At 36.5% G+C, this 25,392-nt stretch overlaps 1 protein-coding gene across 6 annotated transcripts in view; it reads left to right on the top strand.

Moving 5' to 3' along the window:
• The window catches only part of FBXL20 (F-box and leucine rich repeat protein 20), a 105,465-nt gene that overhangs the window by 21,072 nt on the left and 59,001 nt on the right, over positions 1–25,392 (top strand). For all 6 annotated transcript variants that reach the window (XM_057714510.1, XM_057714512.1, XM_057714508.1 and 3 more), the window contains exon 2: positions 24,200–24,261. In XM_057714510.1, the coding sequence (XP_057570493.1) occupies positions 24,200–24,261 (62 nt within the window). The remainder of the gene's footprint in view (positions 1–24,199; positions 24,262–25,392) is intronic.

Here is a 25,392-nt window from a genome sequence, read left to right as displayed (position 1 = left end):
AGACCCAATTCTGGTTCCCTAATTTTGAAATACTCCAAGTATACTAAAAATGTACTTTCTCAATTTCTAATTTTTATTTTGCAGAAGAGTGACTACAACCACTAGTTTGGCCATGTTGTCTTCTAATCATTTTTATGTGCTTATTTTTAACCACTGCTCTTACTGATGATGATTGATTACTACAGTGAATTTGAGTGGTTATTGTCTTTGTCCTATAGTATAGAAAGCGATCTTGAGAGATCAGCTTAGATTCTACCCATTTCATTTGAATTCATCTCAGTGTAAACAGAATTATTTTCAGTTTTAGGTTTATAGGAGGTGTAATTAGCTTTTAAAAATCCTAGAGGATGCAGACAAAAACCAGAACTGGTGATGATGACTCAACATATTATAGAGGAAATTTGACAAGGAAAAAACAACATCTTAGTTATAAGATTAATTATAATCTGGCAGTCTTGATATGTGGTTGCTGTGACTTTAGAATGAGTACAACCTGAAATAGCAAGAAACCATAAAATTCTCTTTACTTTTCTTTTAAAGAAACATTTAACCCTCAGTCAGTGCAACAAGTTTTTCTGTTATGATTTTTCATGTGTACGGCATTGTGGTTAACTCACTTTCTAAAAGCTTACAGCCTAGTAGGTTAGAAGACTTGTCAACACAGTAAGACAGAATTTAATATCTATAATAAAACTATAAGCAAAGTGCTGGATTATAGGAAAGTAGGAAAACATTTCTACCTAGAGATTATTGGGATTTCTGAAGAGGTTTCAGGTAAAGCATCCCTTATCCTTATTCTGAAGTTCTGAACAAATGGAGAAAACAAGACTGGCAGGTAGGGGTCAAAATACCACTTTTATTACTAACAGAGACCAGGTTGGAGGATACGCCTTTCAGTATGTGAGCCAAATTTGCCTTTTAATTGAAGTCCTTTAGGTAGAGTAACCTGCCTCCAAGCAGTGTTTTATTGATTCAGCCCTCCCTATACAAGGGAGAGTCTGGCCCTAAGTAAGTGGTGAATGTGCTCCACACCTTGAAAAGATAGAAGCACAGAGATGAGCCAAGTTTGCCCTTCATTCTTCTAAGATTAGCTAGTCATATAAGTTTAGATAAGTTACTCTGTCTCTGTAAGTAAAGAAGTGCAAAGAACTCAGGAGTGTGTTTAGAGAAAATTCTTTCTCATGAAAACCTGAAGTGGTAAAAAGGCATTCCCTTCTAGGAGAGAGGATTATTGAAGCTTTTGTGGAGGATATGAAATTGGAGCAGAGCATTTAAAAAATGGATTGATTTCTAGGTAGAAGATACAAAGCCATAGAGATGAGACAGTATAGTCTCTGTTTGAAAAAGAGATAGTAGTCTAATTTAACTGGGCATTTCAGTTCTTGGTTTCAATTGTGTTATCCTTTGGGGGTTATTATCAAACATAAACATTTAGCCCTTGAACAGTAGTTGGTTCTATTTCAAAGTTAAAAGACTTAAAAGATTACAAAAAACATCCCTTTCTGGTTTTAAGATGGCAAAGTAAAATCATTTTCAGGCTCTTTTGAAAATCACCTAAAGAAAGGGATATAAACTCCATCTTTGAAAGGATGAGACATCTGTAATCCTACTTGTATAGGAAAAAGGGAAGCAAAAAGAAATAGTGAGTGACCTATCAGAGGAGAGGAAGGTCAAACCCTATAGAAGAGAGTATTGGCAAGAAACAGATCATGATTTGCCTGTAGGACCCCTGAAAAGCTCAGAACATGGAAGTACCATAAACCACAGATGGAGGCTGAGAACAGGGGGCATTGTCTGAAAATCTGTAATGGGAGATGGACCTCCTCTCTGCCACCACCACCACCACCCCCATATTCACCCCCTTCACTCTGATCAGTTCAATGACTGCCATCAGACTTAACAGAATTCAGGAGATTATTCTTTGGAGGAATTGAATGTGAGAAGTTCAGGACATAGGACCCTAAGCCCAGAGGAGAGTGAGGCTAAGATGCCACACTGAACAGTTGGAACCTCCTGGTCTCCTTCCCTCACCTAGTTCCAGAATTCCATCAGGCAGGCAAGAGATTAGAATCTTCCTCCTAGTAAGAGAAGGCCCCAGAGAATAGATAGCTGAATTTAAAATTCTGCTTATGTGTCAACAGGCTTGTGCCTATCATTTGATATTTTTTTAAATCTATAAACATGTTTTTGTTCATTTTTTATGGCTGTTGGCAGACAACCTCGTAAAGTCATTCACGACCAAATTCTTTATAGAACTGCCCCCTAAAACATACATTCAAGGAAATCTACAAAAGCCTTGGATTAGTAAAATGGGGAGAAAAAAAGGGAGGGGGGCTAACTAATAAAAGGTTGCCAACTTTTTTTTATATGTCATATACCATTGATATTTTAAAACAAAAGACAGATTTACACCAAATCTGAAGGGTACAATCCCAGCATTTAAAAATGGAATACATGTAGATTTATGAAAATTATAATTGTTCTAATAGTTTTTGTTTTGTCTTGGGTTACCACTGGTTTGGGGAGATAGGATCAAGCATACTGCCAAAGAACAGAATTAACAAGCCTGTGTTCTGGGTTAAGTCCTAATTTGTTTGTACATCCAGTAATGACACTGGCCTGCTTTTTCCTCAGTTTTATTGATTTTAATTTTGATTCTTTTTTAGTGTTTAAGAAAAATAACTAAATGTAAACCTATTTTAGTATATTCTATACTCCTATGTAAATTACATTTCTTTATTTAGGTTGGTTCCCTGTTTGGTTTCTTTCTTTTTGTATCCAGCTTTGTTGAGATATGATTGACATATTGTGTGAGTTTAGGGGATACAATATGATGATTTGATATATGTGTATTTTGCAAAAAGATTACTACAGTAAGGTTGTTTAACACATCTGTCACCTCACATAGTTAATGATGTTCGTTTTAAATGTATTTTTATTTTATTTTATTTTATTTTGGCTGCACCGCATGGCATGTGGGATCTTAGTTCCCCGATCAGGGATCAAACCTATGCCCCCAGCATTGGAAGCACAGAGTCTTCACCATGGGACTGCCAGGGAAGTCCCAATGATGTTTGTTTTGTGGGAGAACTTTTAAGATCTACTCTCAGCAGCTTTCAAGTATACAGTACAGTAATGTTAACTATACTCACCATGCTGTAGATTAGATTTACAGAATTTACTCATCTTGTAACTGGAAATTTGTACCCTTTGACCACCTTCTCTCATTTCCCCCACTCCTCAGACCCTGGCAAGTATCACTTGTAAGTGAGATCATACAGTATTTGCCTTTCTCTGATTTATTTGACTTAGCATGATGCCTTCGAGTTTCATCCATGTTGCTGTAAAAGGCAGGATTTCCTTCTTTTTTATGGCTGAATGATATTCCATTATATATATATATATATATATATAAATATTATATATATATAAATAAAATAAAATACATTCAAAACAAACATCATTATATATATAAACCATATTTTCTTTATCTATCAATCTGTCGACAGACACTTAGGTTGTTTCCATATCTTGGCTATTGTAAATAATGCTGCAATGAACATGGAGATTAAGGTGTCTCTTTGAGGTGGTAATTTCATTTCCTTTGGGTATATACCTAAAGTGGGATTGCTGGGTTATATAGCAGTTATATTTTTAATGTTATGAGAAAGCTCCATACTGTTTTTCATAGTGGCTGTACCAATTTACATTTCCACTAACACTGCACAAATGTTCCCTTTTCTCCACCTTTTCACAAGTACTTATTAGCTCATATCTTTTTGATTATAGTGATTTTAACAAATGTGAGATATCTCATTGTGGTTTTGCTTTGTGTTTCCCTGATGATGTTGAACACCTTTCCATACACTTTGGAAAGATTTCTGTTCAGATCCTTTGCCCATTTTAAAAAATTTATTTATTTATTTAGTCACTTATTTATGCTATTGTTATATGAGTTCCTTATGTATTTTGGATAATAATCCCTTATCAGATATGTAGTTTGCAAATGTTTTCTCCCATTTTATAGGTTGTCTTTTCATTTTGTTGATTGTTTCTTTTGCTGTACAGAAGGTTTTTAGTTTGATGTAGTCCCACTTGTCTTTTTCTTTCCTTTCTTGTGCTTTTGGTGTCATATCCAAAAAAATTATTGCCAAGACCAATGTTTAGGAGTGTCTTCACTATATTTTCTTCTTGGAGTTTTAGGCCTTACATTTATTGAAGTCTTTAATCCATTTTGAGTTAATTTTTGTGAGTGATGTAATTTAGAGGTCCAATTTTATTCTTTTGCATGTGAATATCCAGTTTTCCCAGTACCATCTATTGAAGAGACTGTCTTTTCCCCATTGAGTATTTTTGGCTCCCTTTTCAACTGTTAGTTGACCATATATTCATAGGTTTATTTATGGGCTCTTGATTCTGTTCCACTGGTCTGTGTGTCTGTTTTTATGCCAGTATATAATGTTTTGATTACTAAACCTTTGTACTGTAGTTTCAAATCAGGAAGTGTGATGCCTCCAGTTTTGTTCTCTGCCAGGATTGCTTTGGCTATTCAGGGTCTTTTGTGGTTCCATATAAATTTTAGGATTGATTTTCTATTTCTGTGAAAAATGCCATTGGAATTTTGATAGGGATTGCATTGGGTGGTATGGACATTTTAACAATATTAACTGTTCTAGTCCATAAACATGGATATATTTCCACTTATTTGTGTCTTCAGTTTTTCTCATCAATGTCTTATAGTTTTTATGTACAGATCTTTCATTTCCTTGGTTAAATTTATTGCTTGGTATTTTATTTTATTTTTAAATTTTTTTATTGAAATATAATTGATTTACAGTGTTGTGCCAGTCTCTGCTATACAGCAAAGTGACTCAGTTTTACACATATATACATTCTTTTTTTAGTATCCTTTTCCATTATTGCTTATCCCAGGAGATTGGGTGTTGTTTCCTGTGCTATACAGTAGGACCTTGTTGTTTATCCATTCTAAATGTAATAGTTTGCATCTACCAATGCCATATTCCCAGTCCATTCCTCTCCCTCTCCTCGTCCCCCTTGGCAGCCACAAGTGTGATCTCTGTATCTGTGAGTCTGTTTCTGTTTTGTAGATAGGTTCATTTGTGCTATATTTTAGATTCCACATATAAGTAATACATGGTATTTGTATTTCTCTTTCTCACTTAACTTCACTTAGTATGATAATCTCTAGTTGTATTTATGTTGCTGCAAATGGCATCATTTTGTTCTTTTTTATGGCTAAGTATTATTCCATTGTATATATGTACCACATCTTCTTTATCCAATCATCTGTCAATGGACATTTAGGTTGTTACCATGTTTTGGCTATTGTGAATAGTGCTGCTGTGAACACAGGGGTGCATGTATCTTTTTGAATTGTAGTTTTGTCTGGGTGTATGCCCAGGAGTGAGATTGCTGGATCATATGGTAATTATTTTTTTAGTTTTCTGAGGAACCTCCATACTGTTTTCCTTAGTGGCTGCACTAATTTACATTCCCACCAACAGTATAGGAGGGCCCCCTTTTCTCCACATCCTCTCCAGCATTTATTTGTAGACTTTTTAATGATGGCCATTCAGACTGGTGTGAGGTGGTACCTCATTGTATTTTTGATTTGCATTGATTTGCATTTCTCTAATAATTAGTGATGTGCTTACTGGCTATCTGTATGTCTTCTTTGGAGAAATGTCTGTTATGATCTTTTGCCCATTTTTCGGTTGAATTGTTTGTTTTTTTGTTGAGTTGTATGAGCTGTTTGTATATTTTGGAAATTAAGCCCTTGTTGGTCACATCATTTGCAGATATTTTCTCCCATTCCTTAGGTTGTCTTTTGGTTTGGTTTTTTTTTTTTTTTTTATGGTTTCCCTTGCTGTGCTAGAGCTTGTAAGTTTGATTAGATCTCATTTGTTTATTTTTGTTTTTATTTCTATTGTCTTGGGAGACTGACTTAAGAAAACATAGGTATGATTTATGTCAGAATGTTTTGCCTATGCTCTCTTCTAGGAGTTTTATGGTTTCATTTCTTATGTTTACTTCTTTAAGCCATTTCGAGTTTATTTTTGTGTATGGTGTGAGGGTGTGTTCTAACATCATTGATTTACATCCAGCTGTCTAACTTTCCCAGCACCACTTGCTGAAGAGACTGTCTCTTTCCTATTTTATATTCTTGCCTCCTTTGTCGAAGATTAATTGACCGTAGGTGTGTGGATTTATTTCTGGGCTCTGTGTTCTGTTCCGTTGATCCGTATGTCTGTTTTTGTACCAATACCACACTGTTTTGATCACTGCAGCTTTTTAGTATTGTCTGAAGTCAGGGAGAGTTATTAGCTATTTTATTTTTTGATAGTGTTTTAAATGGGATTGTTTATTTTTCATCTAGTTTGTTCTTAGGGTATAGAAGTGCAACTGATTTTTATATGCTGATTTTGTAACCTGCAGCTTTAATGAGTTTATTAGTTCTAATGGTTTTATGGTATGGTCTTTAAGATTTTTCTGTATAAGATCATGTCATTTGTAAACAGAGATACTTTTACTTCTTCCTTCTGATTTAGATGCCTTTTTTTATTGATATAATTGACATACAATAGACTGCATATATTTAAAGTGTACAGTTTGATTTTTTTTTCCTTATTAGTAATGTATATATGGCAATCCCAATCTCCCAATTCATCTTACCCCAAACTCCCCCCCCCCGCCACTTTCCCCCCTTGGTGTCCATATTTTTGTTCTATATCTGTGTCTCTAATTCTGCCTTGCAAAACGGTTGATCTGTACTATTTTTCTATATTCCGCATATGTGTTAATATATGATATTTGCTTTTCTCTTTCTGACTTCCTTCACTCTGTATGATAGTCTCTAGGTCCATCCACATCTCTACAAATGTCCCAATTTTGTTCCTTTTTACTGCTGAGTAATATTCCATTGTACATATGTACCACATCTTCTTTATTCAGTCATCTGTTGATGGACTGATTTAGATGCCTTTTATGTCTTTCTTACCTAATTTCTCTGATTAGGACTTCCAGTACTGTGCTGAATAGGAGTGTTTAGAGTACCTTTGTCTTGTTTTTGATCTTAGGGGAAAAGCTTTCAGCCTTTCACCATTGTGATGTCAGCCGTGGGCTTGTTGTATATGGCCTTTATTATGTTAAGGTACATTCCTTCTATATCCAGCTTGTTGATGGTTTTTAATTATGAAATGATGTTGAATTTCATCAAATGTTTTTTCTGTATCTATTCAAATGATCATATCAGTTTAGTCTTTCATTCTGTTAATGTGGTGCATCACATTGATTAATTTGTATGCATTGAACCATCCTTGTATCCCAGGGATAAATCCCATTTGATTATGGTGTATGATTCTTTTAATGTGCTTTTGAATGTGGTTTGCTGTTATTTTATTGGCCTATAGTTTTCTTGTAGTTTCCTTCTCTCACTTTGGGTAATGCTGGCTTCGTAAAATGAGTTTGGGAGTGATTTCTCCTCTTCAGTTTTTGGGGAGGAGTTTGAGCAGGATTGGCATTAATTGTTCCTTATATGCTTCCTAGAATTTTCCAGTGAAACCATCTAGTCTGGTGCTTTCCTTTGTTGGGAGGTTTTGATTACTGTTTCAGTCTCCATACTCATTATTTGTCTGTTTAAATTTTCTGCATCTTCATGATTCAGTCTTGGAAGTATTAAAAAAAACTGATGCACATTAACATTTTGAAGAGTTTATTTGAGCAAACATCAGTTTGAATGGCACAGCACCAATCCAGAAGTGATTTTAGAAGTGCCCCACACACAGGAGCTACAGGCAGGATTTTTATAGATAAGACACTGAAGCAAAGTAATTATTTGATTGGCTGTATCTTAAGCAGTTGCCTTATTTGAGATTGTTCTTAAGTTTCATTTTCTCAGATTCCAGTGCATTTTCGCTGGCTTAGGTTTTGGTTTGCTTCATAGGCTACCAGGGCATTAGAACCATCTCAGTCTATTTACCTCCTTGTTTAATTACCTTAACAGCAAGTGGTCATGTTTTTAGGGATTTATCCATTTTGTTGGGGTATAATTGTTCATAGTAGTCTTTTATGATCCTTTATATTTCTGTGGTATCGGTTGTAGTGTCTTCTCTTTCATTTACAATTCTTTTCTTTTTTCTTTTCATTTACAATTTTATTTGAGTCCCCTCTTTTCCCTTGGTTAGTGTAGCTATAGGTTTGTTAATTTTGTTTATCTTTTTAAAGAACCAAGTGTTAGTTTCATTAATCTTTTATATTGGTTTTCTTTCTGTGTTTCATTTATTTCTGCTCTAATCTTTATTATTGCTTTTTGCTAACCTTGGGCTTATTAGTTTGTTCTTTTTCTAGTTCCTTGAGGTGAAATGTCGGTAGTTTATTTGGGATCTTCCTTTTTTCTTAATGTAGGCATTTATAGTTATAGACATTCCTCTTAAAACTGCTTTTGCTGCATCCCATAAATTTTGGCTTGTTGTGTTTGGTTTTTTAAAATATTAATTAATTTATTGGCTGCATTGGGTCTTCATTGCTGTGTGCAGGCTTTTTCTAGTTGTGGTGTGTGGGGGGCTGCTCTTCATTGAGGTCTGCCAGCTTCTCATTGGAGTGGCTTCTCTTGTTGCAGAGCACGGGCTCTAGGCATGCGGGCTTCAGTAGTTGTAACACGTGGGCTCAGTAGTTGTGGCTCATGGGCTTAATTGCTCTGCAGCATGTGGAATCTTCCTGGCCCAGGGATCAAACCTGTGTCCCCTGCATTAGCAGGTGGATTCTTAACCACTGTGTCACCAAGCAAGTCCCTGGTTTGTTGCATTTTCATTTTTGTCTCAAGATATTTTTTGATTTCCCTTTTGATTTCGTCTTTGATCGTGGTTGTTCAGTAGTGTGTTGATTAACTTCCACGTATGTATGAGTTTTCTGATTTTCCTTCTCTTACTGAATTATAGTTTCATGCCTATGATATGGTGATTTATAACACATATATTTTGGTCTTCATTCTTGATTCCTGATTCACAACCCCTCAAAGCCCTTGTAATTTCCTAAGTGATAAGAGCAGTGGGAACACCTTTTGTCATACATTTGGTCTTTTGTCCTCAGTTCAGAGCCATAAAGGTGAAATGGGTGTCTTTTTATTCACAACAGGCCCCTTTCAACCACACCTGAATTTAGGTTAATAAGGTGAATTTTTGAAAGCCCCTAGGTAACTGAATGATGGAGGCCAGTTGCCCAGGGAGCCAACCATGATTCTCTAGAGGGTTGGAACTTTCGTTTCCACTCTCCATCTCCCCCATCCCCACCTCTGGGGAGGAGAGAGGAGCTGAAGGTTGAACCAGTAACCAATGGCCAATGATGTAATCAATTATGTCTATGTATTGGAGCCTCCATTTAAAAAACCCAAAAGAATGAGGTTCAGAGAGCTTCCATGTTGGTGGCATCTGCCTGCCAGGAGGATGGTGCACCCCAGTTCTTATGGGGACAGAAGCTTCTGCTCTCGGGACACTTCCAGACCTTACCCTATGTACCTCTTCATCGGGCTGTTCATCTGAATCCTTTATAATATCCTTTAAATAAACTGGCAAACATAAGTTAATATTTCTCTGAGTTCTGTGAACCACTTCTAGCAAGTTAATTGAACCTGAGAAGTGAGTTGCAGGAACCTTCAGTTTATAGCCAGTTGGTCAGAAGCACAGGAACACTGTGGGCTTGCAATTGGTGTCTGAACTGGGGGCAGTCTTGTGGGACTGAGCCTTTAACCTGTGGGATCTGATGCTATCTCCTGGTAGATAGTATCAGAATTGAGTTAAGTTTGTAGGACACCCATTCAGTATATGCTAAGAAATGAGTTTTTGCTTGGGTGTTGGAAAACACATGTCTGAATACATTGTGATCAGGAAAAATACTCGATATAGTTTCTGTCTTACTGATTTTTGTTGAAATTTGTTTTGTGGCCTAACAGATGTTCTGTCCTGGAAAATGTTCTGTGTATGCTTGAGAGGAATGTGTATTTTGGTGCTGTTAGATGGACTGTTCTCTGTATGTTTATTAGATTCATTTAGTCTATGATGTTCAAATCTTTTGTTTCCTTATTGATTCTCTGGAAGATCTGTTGTTGAGAGTGAAGTATTTAAATCCCCTGCTACTATTGTATTGCTGTTTGTTTCTCCTTTTAGTTCTGTTATATTTGCTTTATCTATTTAGTTGCTCCAGTGTTAGGAGCATAAATATTTATACTTGTATCTTCTTGATGAATCAACCCCCTTTATCGTTATATAATGACCTTCTTTGACTCTTGGTTTCTTTATTTCTGTCTTCCTTTAGTGGTACCAAGCTTAATGTCATCTAGTTAAAGCTCCTTCTCAATGAAGGAATCTACTCTATGACATCCCTGATATTGGAAGGGCTGACTGACCAGTAATGGAGAGAGCTCACAGCTTTACATATGTATTTAAGCCAAATCTGTCTTAAACACTTTGTCTCCACTTCTCCTAGGTTGGTTATCTTGAGCAATATAGAGCTACTTGATTGTAAAGGACAGTTCTTCAGCTATTCAGTAGCAGCCATAATGTTCTTCTGTTCAACATTTTGAATATTCTTATAGTTACCATTTTCCACAAAACTTAGCTTTGGAACCTCTCAATATCCTGGGATCCAGTTTCTAAATGATATTTAGTTGATTTCCTTTCTTAAATGTGACACTAGAGTTAGTGACAACCACTCAGAATGTACAGTACTTTTGTCCCTTGGTCTGGTCCTCTGGTTTCCATAAATATATCCTAAGATTGTAGTTTTTCTTTTCTTTTCAAATTTGTAGAGCAAGTCACGTAACTCACTCATGATAAACTAAAACTCCCTCTTTTGGTGAAACCAGGTTTCTAGTTTCATATTTAAATAACTAGTGATTGCTTGATCTTAGTGAGTTTTTTTTTTTTATTTACTCTGTTTAGTTTCCTTTTGATACTCTCCATTTTTTTTGATACTCTCCTTTTGAAATCATGCTGAACACTGATTGTGTTATCCAAGGTTATTATTTATTCTAATGAGTTTCATGGTATCCAGAAGTTCAGTAAATATACTTATGGCTTTATTCAAGATATCTAAAACTACTGCATGGGAATTTTGGTTAAACTTGGGAGTTTGACTTCATTTATGTCCTTTCTTTTCAAATAGCACTAACATTATAATAAAAAAATAAAAAGAAGTATAAGATCACAGGGACAAAAATGTCAAAAAAATTTTTTAAAGATAAAAAAATTAGTAGAGAAGTGTTAAGTGATTTAGCTAAGTAGAGGGAGGTACACTCTGGGTTGTCTGCAGAGACTAGCAAGCAAGTTTACAAAACCTCCAAAAAGACTCAACACTTGGTAGTAAAAAGTGAAAATACAAGAATGAGGCTTGAGATTAAAAGTAGGTGATGTTTGAAGAAAGTCTTTAATGAAGTGGTTGAATCCTGTGTAAACTACTTCTCCCTCTAGGAAACTGGGCATTTTTTTCTCCAAGAAAATGGAGGCTGAGGGTTCTGGCTCCAAGAATATCAGGTGTATAAAAAGAATAGGGATATGAAGCCAAACAGTGAAATTCCATATAGCTTCTTAATGGCGTGAATAGGAGTAGACAGCCGAGGATAACCTGATAGTTGAGGAAAGCCTCCAAGATGAGAGACCAAACAAATAAAAGAGACAGGGTAGACAGCAGAGGGGAAAAAACTGGGGGTAGGGCAGTGGGGAGGGGTATTAATTGCTAAGAAATGAAATGCTCTTTTGAAACTCTTGCAATAAATAAGAAATAACTCTTGGAAATAAAAAATGATCCCTCCCCCCAAAAAAAAATAGTGGAAAGATTGGAAGTAAAGTTGAAGCAGTTTCCTAGGAATTAGAACAATAATATCAAATGAGGGAAATAGGAGACAAATAATTCTAAAATTAAAGATAGACCAGGAGGTCCAATGTTTGACAAATAGAAATTTGAGCATGAAAGAACAGAGAAAATAGTGGGAGATGATACCAACAAATTTCCAAAGCATTTCCAAAAATGAATCATAGATTTGCAAGTTGAAAGACCCTGTAGAATAAAAAAGACACAGACCAAGAGGACTGATTATGAAATTTCAGTAAACTGGGGATACAGAGAGTATACTAAAACCTTCCAGAAGGAGTAGCTAGAGGTTTCATTCAAAGGACGAAGCAGAATAGCATTACATATCACAGCAGTAACATAGGAAGATAGAAATGCGTTAAACAGTATGTTCAGATATCTTCAGTGGAAAGGATTTCCAACCTATAATTTTATTCTCAGCAAAATTATCAATCAAATGTGAGTCTAGGATAAAGATATTTTTAGATATGCAAGTGACCAGAATTTCAATTCTCATGAGCCATCCCCCTCCTCCCCGCCCCATAAGTTACTAGTGAATGTTACTCTTAAATAGGAAGGGAAAAGAAATCGGGTCCAAAACTCAGAATTCGGTCAAAGAAAAGAGCCAAGGGAGAGCCCAAGGTGATAGCTCTGTGCTTAGTCTAGAGACACCCCCCCACCCCCACCCCTCCCGGAAGCAGAAGAAAGAACAAAGAGTTCTGGGAAGGTATGCCTCCAGGAAAAAACAGTATCTCGTGTGTTTGAGCATATGGAAAATATTGATAGCGATGTGACAGATGTTGGAGCATTTGAGGAAAAGTTAAAAATATGTAGAAAGTAGAAAAATGAGGTGCTCATTAATTTGTAGGGAGAAAGAGTTCTGTTGTTCTGCTTGGCTCAGCACTCAGTATCTGTCCAATACTACGTTCACACTCATTCTTGATTGAAACAAAAATTGTCATATAATTACATAGGATATGAAGGCTGGGGGTAGAGGTTGAAACTAAATACTTAGATTCCTTGGCAGGATGTCGGTAAATAATATCTAAATTTGATAAATCAAGCATATTTAGAAAAACAGAGGTAAATATCAAAAGAACCTCCTAGAAAATTCAATAGGATATAGGGGTAAGGAAGACCCTACCCTATTGTTTTTCCAATGTCCTTTTGTCTTGGTTGACTTTTTATATAAAAATTCAGTTAAGTTGTATGGTATATTATAGAGTTGTATGGTATATTATAGAGACCTCTTTCTAGATACGTATATCAACTAATAACAGCCAAATATCTAGCTATATCATGCATCCTTTGTTTAACTGTCTTGTTCATAATAGCACCACTGTCTTGTTCATATCATGGCCTAAGAAGTCTAATAGATTTCCTTGGTCTATTAACTTGGTATCACTTTTCCTTAAAGACTGTCTTACAAAGTTATTTCTTCCCTTCCATTTTAAAGAATCTTTGTTCTGATTTAACATATTGTTTCTTTTGGTTCCTTTTAAATCTAAAATATAATTTCTGGCATGCAGTTAGGATATCTAGGGTACTGTGTGCTTTGTTTCTTATATTATCTAAAACAGGGGAATGCTTTTTCTACAAATAAGTAACATGGCTGTATTAAAATACCATTGCTTTGGAAATATTTCCATAGCAGTAAGATGATTTAGAATGTGTGTTTGTGAGTGAGTTGTTAAATTACTATCTGACATATGTCTTGGAAAATTCCACAGATTCTGCCAGTTTTCAATTTCTGGCACATTGACTAGAATTTGTACATGAGGAAATCAAACCTTACTTTTCCTTTGATTTACCACCCCCTCTGGCATTTTGGAATATGAAATTCAGTTAAATGCTTGCTAATCCTGAGTCAGATCCCATCATGGCCTTGTTGTATCTACTGGTATTTCTTCTGTGTGTATATAATGGGGTGGAGCTGGGGTAAGTGGAGGAGAAAAAGGAAGGACATGTAATTATATTGCCACCTTGGCTTTATTTTTATTTATTAATTTTTTTTTATTGGGGTATAGTTGTTTTACAGTGTGCCACCTTGACTTTAAAATTCTTTCCTTTCACTTCATACCTTCAAAAGAAGTTTTCAGTAGGGCATGGAAGATTTCCAGGATTGAGCAGCACCCAGAATAAGTTCCAGTCATATCCAGTAGTTCTCCAAAGTTCATGGAGTCCTCTGTGCTCTAGAATTTTTTTTTTTTTTGATATTGATTGATTGATTGATTCATTGATGGGGCTGTGTTGAATCTTAGTTGCGGCACGTGGGATCTTTCATTGCAGCGATCAGACTCTTTGTCGCAGTGCAGGCTTCTCTCTAGTTGTGGCTCATGGGTTCCTGAGTGTGCAGGCTCAGTAGTTGGGGCATGTGGGTGCTCTAGAATATTGCTGTGGATAGTTAAAACAGAGTAAGTGGAAGAAATTCTCAATAGAGAACAGGGTAAAAGTCTATACTTATCTTAGACTGAAAGCAGTGAATTGATAGTGACTATTGATTTTGGTTAAATAAGCAGAGGTCAGGCTAAAAGAAAGCTTGTAATGTTGAGTCAGATATTAGAAGGTGTCCATAGCAGAAAGTTTGACCTATTAAGTAGTGTATCTGTTTTCTAAATGTATCCCTTCCTTGGTGTTTTCTTAGGATAAATTTAGTCATGAGATGGTAATGCACTGGCAGCAGTTTGCTTCTAAAAAGCAGTTATATTTCTGCTAGGGACAAGATGTTGGGTGGAGGAATTACAGACTTATTTTGTTTCAGGTTTATTTAGCTGTACAAAAATGTTTTTCCTCTTAGATTTTGGCAAGAAAACTAACCAATTGGAAAAACATCTGGTGTCGGTTGAGTGAGGGAATGGCATACTCAGTAAAAACTATAGGAAAAAATCGTTTTAAAAACATCTCTGAAGCTTCAACTCTGGATTTCTTTATGACGGTGCATTCTTAATCTCTCCCAGAAATTTTCTTCCCACCAAAAGTTTTTACCTATGTGGGACTACTTCTGTATGTCTCAAATTTTATTCAAATCTATGAAATTTAGATCACAAGTTATAAACTTTTTAAATGTAGAGTCTGTTTTCATAGTTTTTGCTGTCTAACAACCACTGTAAAACTTTGTGGCTTGAAACAATTATTCAGCCTGGCAGCTCTTTTGTTAGTCACTCAAAAAGGTCCTCTGGTGGCTTAACTGCGACTTGAGTGTCTAAGATGGCCTCACCATCTGAGGCCTTGGTGTCACTGTCACCTGGTACTCTTTTTCCACAAGTCCTGTCATTTAGAAGTTTAGTCTGGGCTTTCTTACGTGGTGGCAGGAGTGTTTCAAGAAGGTAGTTTTGGTTAAGGCTTAGCTTGGAAATCACAGTGTTATTTTCACCACATTCTTTTGGTCAGATTAAGTCATCATGTGAACTCAGATGCAAAGGCTGGGAAAACAGACTCCCTCTCTTGAAGGGAGGTGCAGCAAAAGGGTATTGTAGCAAGGAGATAAGATTCTTCGGAGGCCCTTATTATAAGGTTCTACCATGGTCTGCCCTCTGGCCCCAGTGATTCGCATTCTTGTCACATGCAAAGCATTCCCTCCCAAGACCTCCAAAATCTTATATCCAAAAACAACCTGTATAAATATACAAATAAATAATGGTAAATACCTGTAACTTGTTATCTGCATATGATTTAGAGGTAGATGAGGGTCCTCACCTGCAGTTCCTCTTTATCCAGAGACCTGTGGACTAAAAAGAAAAGTTATCTGCCCCGCACACTCATCATACACTGTTATTCACAGAGATAGAATAACGGTAATATACATTCCCCCTAAAAAGGGGGAGTGACAGGAGGCACATAACAGTTTGTCAGTATCACCTCTGAATCTAGCAGACACATTGTCATGGTCACCTACTCCAGGTAAAATGGAGCAGGACCCTATGGCCCTCCCCCACCACCATGTGCTCTGCCTGCCTTTTGTCTGTAGAAAAACTTTTAGCCAAAGAGTTTAATCAGAGAACTGAGAAAATGCAGAAGCAAAGGAAAACAGTCAAATAAGACCAAATAATATTAGTTCAGTTATTAAACAAAGTCAAGGACCTTTAGTTCCTCCTCATGGGCTATAGATAATATTCTATATCCTCTGAGCTGTTTTGTAAGATATTGAAATCCCCACCAGGTGAAAGAAGTTTACTACATGATGACCAGACTGTAGCCATGATATAAGTTACCACAATTCTGAGAACTGGTCTTAAGGAAATGGGAACAAACAGACCCTGGAACTGAAGATTAACTGTACTTAAAACAGTCAAGATGATGCTGATCAGACCACCTCATGACCAATTTCAAGATGACTATTAGAGATGTTAGTGCTGTTTCTGCATGTAGCCCCCTACCTCCGCCCATGCACACCTGAAACTCCCCTTTAAAAGCTCTTGCCCACTGATTGTCAGTAGGGAGTTGGCCTTGGACATGAGTCCACCCTCTCCCCTGGTTACTGGCCTCTGAAGTAAAACAAACTTTACTTTCCACCAGCCTTGCCCCTCGAGTATTGGCTTTCAAGTGGCAAACAGCTGGACCCTACTTTTGGTAACACAGAAGCAGGAAATGTGGCTTGACTGGGGCCCAGTTCTGCTTCCTGGGAATTGTTCCTGAATCCATTGTTCTCTGATTCTTGGTACTGCATTATGAGCTCTTAACACTGCTTTCTGAGAGGTCTCTCCTTTTACATAAGAAATATCTTATGAAGCTAAGTAGCTTTCTCAGGGTACTTCTGCCCTATAGAAAGTTGGGAGCCCAGAGGCCTCTTTTCATTTTAAATAGTCTCTGTCCCTTGTTGTAGTTGTAGCCAGCAGGTACAACTTCCTTTAACATTTCTGGAATTGTCTATAACTCTGATTTGTGTTATTCCATGTCCCAAAAGCTAACATCATTATAACTCTTTTAAAGACAAACCTTTCCCTACTTTGGTTGTGTCTCTCTGCTGTGGCATAATTCCCTTTAGCTTCTTAGAGGCCATTATGTCTAGTTGAGCGTCAGGCTAGGCATGGCTTTAAAAATTTCTGAATTAAAAGACAATCGTATAACCTTTGGTTAGGCAGAGTTCACATATATGATATGAAAAGCATGATCTGTTAAAAAAAAAGGACAAATTGGACTTCATTAAAATTAAAAATATTTGTTCTTCAAAAGATGCAATTAAGAAATAGAAGACACACATACACAGAAAAAAAGAAATAGAAGACACAACACGTAGAATGGGAGAAAATATTTGCCAAGTCATAGAGTAGATAATGAATGTGTATTCAAAATATATAAAAAGCCCCTAAATCTCAATAGTAAGAAGATAAACACCTCAAAAGGGTAAATGGCTTGAATACACATTTCACCAAAGAATTCTTTTTTTAATAAGTATTTTATGTTATTTTATTTTTTTGTCTGCGTTGGGTCCTTGTTGTGGTACACGGGATCTTTCGTTGTGGCATGAGGGCTCTTTGCTGCAGTGCATGGGCTTCTCTGTAGTTGTGGTGTGTGGATTTTCTCTTCTCTAGTTGTGGCGTGTGAACTCCAGGGAACGTGGGCTCTGTAGCTGTGGTGTGCAGGCTCCAGAACGTGTGGACTCTGTAGATTGTGGGACATGGGCTTTCTAGTTGAGGCGCATGAGCTCAGTAGCTGTGGTGCAGAGGCTTAGTTACCCCGCGGCATGTGGGAGCTTAGTTTCCTGACCAGGGATCGAACCCGCATCCCCTGCATTGAAGGGCTGATTCTTTTATCACTGGACCACCAGGGAAGTCCCAAAAGAAGTTTTTTGAATGGCTGAAAAGCACATGAAAAGATGCTCAACGGCATTAGTAATTAGGGAAATGCAAATTGAAACCACGAGACTGAAATAAAAAAGACAACAAGGGGTGGTAAGATATGGATAAACTTAACCGTATGCTACAACCCTGAAACTCTCCACCTAGAATTTATCCATGAGGAAGGAGAACATATTTCAACCCAAAGACTTGTATGAGAATGATCATAGCAGCATTATTCATAATAGTAAAAAAAAATTGTAACAGTCCAAATGTCTGTCAGCTAGGAACGAATAAACAAAATATGGAATTCCGTACACTGGACTACTATTCAACAATAAAAAGGAATGAACTACTGGTACATGCCATAGCATAGATGAACTTAAGGAACATGCAGAGGGCTTCCTAGGTGGCACAGTGGTTGAGAACCTGCCTGCCAATGCAGGGGACACGGGTTTGATCCCTGCTCCAGGAAGATCCCACATGCCACAGAGCAACTAAGCCTGTGTGCCAAAAAAAAAAAGAACATGCAGAATAAAAGAAACCAGTTGCAAAAGATGACATATTTTATGATTCCACTTTTTTAAATGCCCAGAAAGGAAAATCTATAGAGACAGAAAGCAGATTAATGGTTGATTGAGGCTGGGGATGAGCACAGGGATTGATTGCAGATGGGCATGAAGGATATTTTTGGGGTGATGGAAATTCTTCAAAACTGAATTGTAGTGATGGTTACAGCTTTATAAATTTACTAAAAATTATTGAAATGTACACTTAAAACCAGTGAATTTTATGATATGTGAATTATGCCATAATAAAGCTGCTAAAGATGCTGTATACAGATGATATCCCATGATGGTGAAAACCTAGCAATTATTACCAACTTTAAAAAAAAAAAAAAAACAAGAAATGAATCTTATCCCTTGAAATAAACGAGCCATAAATTGAATCTTCAAACTTTTTTCTTCATTTTTTTTTTTTAAGATTTTTTATTTATTTATTTTTGGCCACATCAGGTCTTTGTTGTGGCACATGGGATCTTCGTTGAGGCATGCAGGATCTTTTGTTACAGCACGCAGGCTTCTCTCTAGTTGTGGTGCACGGGTTCCAGAGCGTGTGGGCTCTCTAGTTGAGGCACATGAGCTCGGTAGTTGTGGCGCACAGGTGTAGTTGCCTTGTGGCCTGTGGGATCTTAGTTCCCTGACCAGGGATCAAATCTGCGTCCCCTACATTGGAAGGAGGGTTCTTTACCACTGGACCACCAGGAAGGTCCCTCTTCAGATATTTTAATTGTTATTTTTTGTAATGATATTCAGTCTGTTGCTGTGTTGATGTCATTTGCATGTTATTTGCTGAATTTAGAGTAACATTCAGTTTATCAAATTTCTTTCCCCCTCCCCTCCTATCCTCTCCACTACTGAGATACAAAGTGGAAAAAACCATAGTTGCCTGCTGGGAATTTACAGTCAAAAAGTATTTCCTGATCTGTTTAGTAAAAATGACATTTATTGGTTCAGGAATTTCTAGGCATTGTGTTGGTTACCAACTACTGGGGTGAACTAAACAGACAAGGCCCATTTCCTCTCAGAGCTTACAGTCTGATATAATGAACACCACATCAGTCCAGGGTGCTTTGGACTTTTATCTGAGAAGGAACAGTCACATCCAGTTAGGGTGATTAGGAAAAGTTTCATGGCATAGATAGCATGTCCAATGGGCATTAATCTATTTCTGTTGACAGAATAGGCAAGTTTGGTTGCACAGGTGCTCTAGGGAAGATAGCATGAGCAAAAAGCACAGAGCTTGTTTGAGAAAAGCAAATGGGTCCTTCAGTTTTGTTTTAGTTCTGTTTTCCTCCTATAGGTCATACTTTACTTAATTACTGTATTTAATTAAAAGTTGCTGTGATTTATAAAATGCACCATTATTTTATATACCACACACAAAAAAGCTTTTGATTTTAATTGTAAGATGCTTCCTACATTCAGAAATGTTAAAATGTGAAAAAGAACTTAAAAATTTTTATTTGTGGAAAAATACATATAAAATTTGCCATCCTGTGAATTTTTATAATGAACATTTAAAAAAGTCATTTATTTATTTATTTATTTATTTATTGGCTGTGTCTGGTCTTAGCTGCGGCATGTGGGATCTTTCATTGCAGCTTGCTGTGGAGTGTGGGCTTCTCTCCAATTGTGGCATACGGGTTTTCTCTTCTCTAGTTGTGGCGCATGGGCTCCAGAGCTCATGGGCTCTGTAGTTTGCAGCACACAGGCTCTCTAGTTGAGCTGCATGGGCTCAGTAGTTGTAGTGCATGGGCTTAGTTGCCCCACTGCATGTAGGATCTTAGTTCTCCAACCAGGGATTGAACCCATGTCCCCTGCATTGCAGGATGGATTCTTTACCACTGGACCACCAGGAAAGTCCCCCTATCCATTTTTAAGCGTTCATTGCACTCAATGTTGTGCAGCCTGTCTTGAGAATTCTTTTCATTTTGCAAAACAGAAATTACCTTTTAAAATAAAAATATATTAGTAAATACATGTAGCTGCATGTATCAGAGACCCAAATTAAAAATGACTTAAATATGTTAGAAGTTTATTTTTCTCTCGTATAAAAGTCCAAAGGCATGGTGTCTCTGCAGTCATCTGCAGGCTTTTTCTAGTTTTCTGCTTATCTCTAAATTGTAGCTTTCAGTTTCATGATACAACATGGAGTTCGGTCATCCTAACCACATTTCAGGCAGCATAATTTAGGAAGGACCAAAGAAGGGGCACACTCTCTCTCACTAAGGATACTCCTGATACTGCACACATCACTTTTTCTTACATCCATCTCATTGACCAAAACGTAATGGGAAATAAAGTCTTCTTTCTACACAGCCATGTGCTAGCTAAAAATTGGGTATTCTGTTACTCTAGATAAGTAGAGAGGATATGGGGGGATACTAGTATTCTATGCCAAAATACGTGTTAAATTTTGTATTTCTTCCATAATGCTTGAATAATATAGGTCACCTTTTAATTTCTGTTTTTGGGGTTGGTGACTATAATTTAATCAGCAGGGGTCATTGTTGAGAAAGTATTTCTTTTCCTATTTCCTTTGTTCAACCCATCTGCCATTTCCCACCCAGACCTTGGATTTAAAGCCTCTTGAATTGGTTTCCTGTGTCTTTTTTGTGTGCTAAGCATTTAAATTTATTATATTAGTAAACTAATTCCCCAAATGTGCCAAAGATTTGAAACTGATTAGAAAGGCTGAAATAATAGGCAAAAAAATGCTTCTTACTATTCAGGAACTCTGTGTTATAAGTACAGTTTGTAACAGGTGGTTTCACAGTTATATTTCTCAGCTAGGTGATTTATAGAAAAACAAATTTTTATACAAAGTAACAATAAATGCTAATGTATGACAAACCAAATCACTTAGATTTTTAAAAATTTGAATATTTAAGAATATCCTATCCCTATAAGACGGGGGAGCTGTCGCAGTGTCTTGTTTTTGTTTGTTTAGGGGTGAAACAAATAATAGTGTAGTTGCTCTCATGCTTCTCCCCCCCGACCATGTCCTTGTAATTGTTTGTGGATAGATTATTAAAATACATAATGATATATCCACACATTAATATGAAACCAGATAACCTAAGAATGTCAAATGTTTGAACAGTGATTTTTCTCTACAACGATTATATCTAAAACCTTCACAAATTTGTTATAATTCATTATATCCTTGATGTAATTGGTATTTTGTATGAGAAACCTAGAGTTTGGATTCAGCTGAAATAATAAGATATCTAAAACATATATTCTATTGCTTCTGTGAAACATTTATTTTACAAACAATACCATGAACTGAAGCAGAAGCCATTTGGGTTTCCCAGAAAACATCTAAAATTAATGTGTCTAAGTTATTTTAGGATTATTTTCTAAGCTCCATTGCTGTGTCACATCAAATAAAAAAATATTCTGATTATGTGTTAGAACTGCTATTTCTTAAGTCCTGAGATCTTCGATCTATTTTATCTGGTCCATTGGTTCTCAAACTTTAGGAAGCATCAGTATCACCTGGAGGGCTTGTTAAAGTACAGATTGCTCCTCTTTCCCTCCACCACCCCCAGCACCCTGTTTCTGAAGCTGTAGGTCTGGAGTACAGCCAAAGAATTTGCATTTCTAACAGGTCCTGTTTGATGCTGATGCTTTTAGTCAGGCGACCACAGTTCGTGAACCACTGATCTTTTTCTTGCAAACTTCGAGTAGGATACATATGTGCAGAAGGTAGGGGAGGGAAATATAAATCTGGACAGATATCCTATACATATAATGTTTCCCAGATATTCCTGAGACACTGTCTATTCCTTTTTTCTTTTCTTTTTTCATATACCTCATGTTCCTACAGAGACAACAGCATTTGGTCTATTTAGACTGACTTAGGGGAAGAAAATTGCTACTGGGTGTGATTTTTGTTCCTTCTTATATCTAGAGTTGTACAAGTTCATGTGAACAGCACACAACAGGTTTATATTTTTTATCAATTTAATGACCATGTATATTCAAGTGAGCAAAGTGCCTTGCTGGGTGAGATATGTAGCATTCAATTAAATACTTTGTATATACAAGATAAAGAGCTTAGCATTTCTAGTATAAAAATGTTTATCTTTTATATTTTGTGGATTTGAGTTGGGCATAGTCTAGTGTATTGGGTGCTTCGTGATATTATTTTCTACTTACAAACTTGATTTTTTTCCAAAGATCTCAAGCTTAAGATATATGTTGTGTGCTAAGAAGTCCCCCAGGCAGGTCTCAATTTTTGATACATGAGCTATCTTTGCAAGACATTGTTGTGCCATCAACCCTAGATTATTCAGGGTATATTTTATAACTCCTTCATACCTTCTTTCCTATAAGTGTACCTAGAGAAGAATGATCATAATAGTGTAGAGTCTTAGAAACCATGGAATTTGAGAACCTGTTTAGGAGGAAATATGATGGCTTCATTTTGAAAGTCTGCCTTATAGAAGAGATATATGATTTTTTCCTAATAGCTTCCATTAATGGGTAGAGATTTGAGGAGAGCAGATTATTCTTTGATGTCAGGTGATTTCTTGGGACATGTAATTGTCAGGCAACAGCATTACTTTTATTATAACATAGTGTGTTTCCTGCACTGAAACTTGGTAGATGATCCAACTTTTCATCAGCAAGTCCTGTAGCTTCTTTAAAAATCCTTTTCTCCAGGGACTTCCCTGGTGGTGCAGTGGCTAAGAATCCTCCTGCCAATGCAGGGGGCATGGGTTTGATCCCTGGTCTGGGAGGATCTCACATGCCATGGAGCAGGTAAGCCTGTGTGCCACAACTACTGTGCCTGCATGCCACAGCTACGGAAGCCCATGCACGTAGGGCCTGTGCTCTGCAACGAGAGAAGCCACCGCACTGAGAAGCCTGTGCACCACAATGAAGAGTATACCCTGCTTGCCGCAACTAGAGAAAGCCTGTATGGAGCAATGAAGACCCAAAGCAGCCAATAAATAAATATAATTAATTAATTAATTAAAAAATCCTTTTCTCCAGTTTTTTTTCCTTTTCCACTGCCCCTGTAATTTTACAGAGACCTGCATCATCTTTTACTTGAACTATAATTTTAATATAGTTCTAGCTTGTCTCCTTGATGCCAGTTCAAAATTAGTATTTGTTTGTTTCTGTGTTTTTCATTGTAGAGCAGGAGCTCCTTAAGGACAGAGATAACATCTTACTGTCTCTGTATTTCATGCCCAGAAAAGTGCCTAATACTTACAGGGTGTTCAGTAAATGTTCATTGTATGAAGTCAGGATGCATCTATGTAATACTTAATAGCAGAGACTGAATGTATTCCTCTCAGCTTCAGAGACGTGTATTGTTTTTACTTACTTTTTACTGGATATATAGGTTTTGTCTTTTTTTTAGTGTAGCTTACTAGACAGGCTTATAGTGGAAGAAATGGTGTCTCTGTTTAAAAGTCCCCGTTGTGAGTTATTTAATTAATTTGTTAAATGATCCTGTGTGCATCCAGAATGCGTATGGTGGTGGTTATGAAGCATTATTAGTTTTCTGCTTGATATATAAAACTTGAAAGAGAACATTCCCTGTCCTAGGTTTCTGAACATCTCTGTGAACAAATAAATGTGAGTTAGATTTGGAGAATAACCTTACCTTAATGGCATTTTTAAATGGTCACTCTGTACTGATGTGATTTTAATAAGCAAGTAAACTTTTTGTAACTCAGTTTCTTTGTGTGTAAAATGAAGATTAAGGGTAGTATGAAGATTCAATACATCAATACACTTAAAACAGCCCCTGGCACATAATGTCATCCTTCTGACTGCTGTTAGTTCATTTTCTTCTAAAGACGGAACAAATTAAATACCTCAGACATTTTTTAGCCTAAAGAGTTTCTGAAAATATGACTTTGGCTTATAATACCCACTGTACTTATTCACTTTCTCCTAAGAGGATTACCTCTAAACTGTTGAGTTGAACATAAAAAATGTTAAATAACAGTTGACACAATGATTTTGTCTTTGCAGATGTTCTCAAATAGCGATGAAGCTGTAATCAATAAAAAACTTCCCAAAGAGCTCCTATTACGGTAAGTCTAACTTTATGTTGTTTTGTGTGTGTGTGTGTGTGTGTATCATGTTTGCCTGTTTAAAAAAATTTGAGACTTGTTGCTGATTTTCATATATGTATAAGATCTGGATTATCTGAATTTTAAAATTTATAGAGTCTTGTTAAATAATCTTATTCTATTAGTTACAGCCTTTTATAAATTAAGAAGACAAGTTATTTGAAAGTTTCCTCTATTACAGTTATGATTTTACCATCCTTATTTTTAATGTTTAGAAACTGCATTTGGGATCACCTGTAACAAAACACACAGCTCCCAATTTATGTACCTCTGACTTAGGAATCACCTGGGAAGAAACAGGCAAACAGGGAAGTTATTTTAGTGCCCATTATTTGGGCACATAATCATACCATTCTTTATTCACTTTTGTAGAATGTCATGACTGAGAAAGGCACATCCTCTTTGCAAATGTTAGAAGTTAACAAGTTACTGTGTTCAGGGGCATTTTTTTCTTGCTCATAGCTGCTACTGCAGTCTAGCCTATAACCAGCCCAGTCCCTGCTTCAGGGTGAAAAATACTCTTGCCCTAGTGCTGGTAAAGAGTATTCCTTTCATTCCTAAGTATTTGCATGCTGAGTCCTCCACTGGATTGCAAGATCCTTGGAAGCAGGGACTAAATCCTACAAATCTTTATGTAGGACTTACACTTTGAAGATGCTAAGAAAAAAGAACTGAATTGAACTTGGAATGGATTTTTTCTGTGAAAGCAAAACATACATACATGCTGGTTGACTATAGTTGAAAGAACATCCTAGACTACCCAGAGCCATTGGAAAATGTATCCTGAATATCTTGAGTATCCCTCAAATTTAAGTGAAATTTTAGCCATTTTAAAGAAAAATATTTTTAAAACAGGTTATGTTCTTCACTGTTGCCATAAACTCAGTACACTAAGACAGTTATTTTCAATATTAAGCATTATTTTGTACTACAGTAGTTTACCTTAAGACTCAGTAAGATATAGGGAAATTAGTTGACTCTTTGGTAACTGGCTACATCCTGTTGTGGTTATGTTTTTATTTTTTATTAGAGTTTTCCTGTTTTTGCTGTGAAATTCAGATTCCTTTCTGTGGCCTACAAGACCTCTCATGA

Source organism: Hippopotamus amphibius, chromosome 17, assembly GCF_030028045.1.
Source record: "Hippopotamus amphibius kiboko isolate mHipAmp2 chromosome 17, mHipAmp2.hap2, whole genome shotgun sequence".
NCBI classification, from domain to species: Eukaryota; Metazoa; Chordata; class Mammalia; order Artiodactyla; family Hippopotamidae; genus Hippopotamus; species Hippopotamus amphibius.
Note: the sequence above shows the minus strand (reverse complement) of the source record. Positions and strands in the feature narration are given on the sequence as shown.